At 38.5% G+C, this 5,125-nt stretch overlaps 1 protein-coding gene across 1 annotated transcript in view; it reads left to right on the top strand.

Annotated features, from left to right (window-relative positions):
• Nucleotides 1-1,224: 1,224 nt before the first annotated feature.
• KIAA1524 (KIAA1524 ortholog) overlaps nt 1,225-5,125 on the top strand; it is a gene marked incomplete at its 5' end in the record, with an annotated part of 22,397 nt that continues 18,496 nt past the window's right edge. The window contains 4 exons of the mRNA XM_008940470.1: nt 1,225-1,397; nt 2,577-2,689; nt 4,107-4,201; nt 4,872-4,968. Of these exons, the coding sequence (XP_008938718.1) occupies nt 1,225-1,397; nt 2,577-2,689; nt 4,107-4,201; nt 4,872-4,968 (478 nt within the window). The remainder of the gene's footprint in view (nt 1,398-2,576; nt 2,690-4,106; nt 4,202-4,871; nt 4,969-5,125) is intronic.

The raw sequence follows: 5,125 nt of genomic DNA, 5'->3' as shown, positions 1-5,125 counted from the left end.
CTAGAAGAAACGTTTCCCTTTTCAGCAATATCTCTAGACTATTACTGTGTCCTTTATAATAGTGTTTTATGGTATGTGTGTTGTTACAGAAGTGTGTAGTGTGTTTATATGCGCACAGGCTAAGAGTATGATGTGCTTCGGGAGGGCCTTTTTTTTTTTTTTTTTTTCCCAGTCCCCTTAAGTTCTGACCTACAAAGATCATTTATTTTCACAACTTAAAAACAGTGTTTGAGGAACTGGTCTTATATCTGGAGTTTGCCAGTTTTGTGCAACACCTAATCGGAGGTATTTGCTGCTAAGGGGTAGGCCTGCCCATTTCCCTAACCTTCAAGTAGAACCTTGTATACAACCCTTGTGGTGGGAACGCTTGGTGTGGTATGCTGGGATATTGACACATTGACTATATTGCTTAACCTGTAAGGTACTTTTTTTCAAGAACAGATTTTTTAATTGCTAAAACATTAATATAATAGTATTCAGCTTAGCTTTCTTCTCTGTATCCATTGTAAAGAAGTACAGGGGGGATACACAAAACCAATGCTGTTACTCTGCTATGCAAGTATAACTCATGTCTACCTGTATTGATGTGCAGGTGTGTAATTTTCAGTATCTTATACAGGCTTCCCCAAACACAAGTTTCATTATTTCATCATGAGCACTGGGTGCTGCCAAAGCAACACTACCTCTTACTGCTTATTATTCCTGCAGAGTGACATCCTTGGATTCCTGTCCACGTTGTTTGAAAGCAGGCTGTTAGGCTGACCTGAAGACTGTTTACTAATTGTTTGTGTTGAGCAATCTGTTTGCCTGTTCTTCCAAAATAAATAAATCCTGTCTTTTATTTATGCTAAAGCATATGTAGGAAGAGTAACCTAGTAATAATTCTGATAAATGTGTGAAGAAATAAAGTGTTGCTCTGCTACAGATACGAGATTAAAGAATGCTCTTACTATGAATGCTGTCAGCTAACAAACAAAAGAAGCCCCAGAATGTTGTAAATTATCCCAGTGTAACCTTGGTACGTTTCAAGAGTAAAGGGAATACATCCACAGGAATGAAAACCGTATGTTTTTCAAAACTTTCCTTTCTTCTGCAGCGAATGTGAATGCTAATGTCCTGTTAAAGTGACACTTACATTCTCGGTTTGTCAAATAGGACAAAATCTAATACAATTCTGTGCTTTGACTTCTGTGTTAATTACTCAACTGCAACAAAATATTTCAGGTTATTTCTCTCCCTTCATCTCCAGGTTGTCTCTGGACTGAAGCTTACACGATTATTTGCTTCAAACCAGATCCTACCAAGTGAATGTCTCAGTTGCCTAGTAGAACTCCTTGAGGATACTAATATCAGCCCATCTCTAACCTTGTCTGTGCTTACTCTGCTGTCACAGCTTGGTAAGATTTGCTTATGAACTCTTTTTCTGGTTTGGGAAAGGGAACACAAGCCAGGTGCTGATCCTGTGGCGTAGGTGATGAACTTCTTGGAAAAAAAGTGTAAGATAAGAAAGGTGAAGTGTTTTTCAGTGCAGTGGAGTGTTTGGCTGAGCCACCTGACTGTATATACAAAGCCAGATAAGATGTTAAATCACAATAAGGAGATTTGAAGTCATCACTCTAAAATTACAATGGTCATGCTTGTCAGAATATTTCCTCACTGGTTAGGGTGAGGAATTATTCTCTTGTCCTTGATTTTTGGTGCTTGAGAAGACTACCTTTTTTAATGAAAAAAAATACCTAGGGGTGCAAAGAGAGAAGCCACATTACGTCAACAGCTGTCATCACCTCAGCTTACCTCTCCTGCTGGAGTGTTTGCGGGGCAGCAGTTTGGCCTCTCCAGTTGGCTGGGCCTGGGTGCATCAATTTTCCCAATTACAAAACAGCTTCTGCTGCCTCTTATTGTTTCTTGAAATGCTTACTTTCTTAATGCATGTCCCCCCTGTCCCCCCCACCCCCCAGAACTGGGACTTCATTTTCTAGGGAGCTCTGTGCTAGCCATAACCAACCATATACAGGGAAAATATTGGCTCTTCACTGCTTAGTTTCTCATCATGTATGAGTAGTTATTCAAAATTTGATACTTTATGATGACCCCTTGTTCCCCTTGTTTATCTTCTTTGCAGTTATGTTTGTTGTTGGGGTTCTTAAATATCTCTTCCAACCTGTTGGGTTAGGAAAATGTTAAGAATTAGTTCTCTCTCTGATCTGTTACTTTACCTGTCATCCTTGTTTGCTACAACTTTTCCAGAACTGCCTACGCAGAACTGGTTTTCCTGATTTAACTATTGCTAGATGACGCTATCAAGCTGTCAGTTTTAGTCTACTTGCTGACCATAGTGTGAAGCAAGAAATTGAGAATTGATTTTAAGCTTTACAGCCTTCTAAGTGCAGGTTTCAAGCTCTCAAACAGAACCACAGCTTTGTAGGTAGGAGGTATGTTGTTTGTTCCGTGTCTGAGCACCTTAAGAAGGAATATTAGTGTTTCAATTAACTTTGGCTTCTGCTTAGATTGGTAGCTGATACAGCAGCTGATTTTGCTATTAGATAGAAACATTTTTAATAATTCTTAAATTCTAGCTGTAGACAGCGAGACCAGAGAAGCTCTTCAGGATACCTACAGTCTGACCAGTGTGCTGGCAGGAGTGGTTCATCGAAGTTCTACTAGTCTTAGCGACCCAGTCTTACTGCAGGTAATGGGAACTAATGCTGAATAATATTTGGGTACTGTTACATATTGTATGCATACATTATACCGTATACTAACTCTTTAAAAGCTCTGTTTGAAATTATGTGTTTAGGGATAGTTGATCATAGCTGTGTATTTTATTTGCTTTATAAAGCTAGTATGACAAGATTTTAACACTGCATATTGTTCTTCATATTCTTTCTTTAATCTTGCTCGTGCTTCTCATCTGCTCTAATAATAATAAAAAAAAAAAAAAACAAAACAATATAAGGCCAACAAGCAAACTAAAAAGGGTTTTTGAAATTATTTCAAGAAATCACTGCTTGAGAGCTTGGAAGGATATTTTGCAGTTGAGGTATTTAGTTATTTCTCCTGATGTACATAAAAAGCCTGGAGATTGTTTTGTCTAATGAATACTTTGACAGGTAATTGTGAGGGATTGAAAGGAAAACTGTGACTGCCAGCTTTCATGAAAGGTTTGTGAACACATGACTTCTCCCAGTCTGACATCCATTGTAACCTGTCCTTTCTGTTTATTTAATGGTGAATTTTTCTTTTTTTGAAATATATGCAGGTTTTCTCATTCATGGTTATAAGCTTTCAGCAAGTACTTGTTTTCTACCTGTGTTCACATCTCTTTTTTGGAGGGGGAAAGCAGAAAATTAATTTGCTAGTAGTTCTGTTGCCCTTGATCTGTGGAAAATGAGTCAAGCATCCAGCAAAGAACACTTTTCGCATGGTTTGCATATTTCTCAAAGCACTGGGAGTGTCCAGGTGACTTGCCAGTCAGTGGGAGAGATTTTTGTAGTCACCTAATAGATCAAGATATAAGACCATTAAAGCTCTTATATCAGATATTTTCACAGTGAGATTTTGTTTCGGCTGCTACCCTACGCTGTGATTTTTGTCGTTTTTAACTTCACGTTAACTCTGTTGTGGCACAAGCCAAAATAATGCTATATGAAGGACTTTACTACCATTAGATCTGTTGGCAGTCTTTACAGCAATCCTGTTTTCCTATAAAGATACTTTCTTCAAGAGGTTGAAAAGTGCTTTTTTTGGATTCTGGTGAGACTTCTAGATCTTTCGGTAGGACAAAGCCCCTTTCTCACTGACAGAATGGAGAACTTGCTGACAAGGCAAAGAGGAGAATTGGATGGGCTCAAAAGGTAACTCCTCTGTCAAAATAAAACCTTATTCATCTGTTTGGGCTTTTAATAAGTATGTCAGTGTGGTAGGACATTACCTGATGTGCTTGCCACAGCTCATGTAATTGTTATATTAATATTACAGAGTTAGAGAATTAATTCAGTTGTGTTGTCTTGTTATTTGTCCTTTCAGTTTCAGCTTTTGTAACTTAAAATACTCTTCAGTGAGACACTATAGGAAAGACACATGTGAATAGCTTTTTATTTCCTTAGAGTATTCAGTTGCTGCAGAGGCTAACCTACAACGTTCCAGTCTTTTGTGCCGGTGCCAACATCAATGAGTTAATTTCATTTCTAATGCATCACATGTAAGTGTGTACTTGTCTGTTTAATGGGAAATAGCTAGCTAAGTTTCTAAACTTCCTGCAGACCATTAGCATATTGCACTAACCTGGTCTCCAGCGTGAGCTGTGGCATTTTTGCTCTGGAGTTCGTAGATTTTTCTTTGAAAACTGTGTTACAGATTATGAAATGTAGTGATTCTGGGACTTTGGGTGACTGAATATCAACTGGCCTCTTAGCCCACCCCCACACCCCTGGGAGCAGAGAGCTAATGAAGAGAAAAGCCGGGGAAAAGATTAATGTCTGTCATTAGGAGCAGACTTGTTAAATTAATAGAGGTTTTGTGCAGGTGTCCTTCTAAGAGGTCTAAAGACTACTCAAAGCACCTGCTTTACATAGTAGATGACCTGTAGTATTTAGTAGTCAATGACCTTTGATAGCACTGATCCTTGACGCTGGCTTTTTTTCATATGTTCTCCATTTAAAAACTGCCAACTCTGTGGGAATTGCAGTCTGAATTTTGCTTTGTTTGGTGGAGTGATGTCTGATTTAAAAACAAAGAACAAAAAAAAAAAATCAAAACAAAGTCCCCCAACCACTCTAGCCCCTCTCCCCTGCCCTACAATTTCTTGTGAATGAATTCTGGATGCTTTAATAAAATCATCTTTGTTTAAACTTTTGGACTTTTCTTTTAAGTCAATCCACTGAAGACGACTTAACGATACCGTGTTTAGGACTCCTGGCAAATCTCTGTCGTCACAACTTATCTATTCAAACTCAGATAAAGTCTTTGGTAAGAGTTTTCGTTTTGTTGCGTGATTTTGGCTGAGAGCAGAAGAGTTGCTTTGGGGCTCTTATGGACTGTTTTGTGGTCATAACAACCCTTACCTGCCTGTTCTGCAAAGTTGGCAGCTGTTTCTCCCATATTGGAGAAAATAACCAGTAGAACA

The sequence above is a fragment of the Merops nubicus genome, unplaced genomic scaffold (assembly GCF_000691845.1).
Source record: "Merops nubicus isolate BGI_N331 unplaced genomic scaffold, ASM69184v1 scaffold12905, whole genome shotgun sequence".
Taxonomy (NCBI): Eukaryota; Metazoa; Chordata; class Aves; order Coraciiformes; family Meropidae; genus Merops; species Merops nubicus.
The sequence above is the reverse complement of the archived record's forward strand: the minus strand, read 5'-3'. Positions and strand labels throughout refer to the sequence as shown.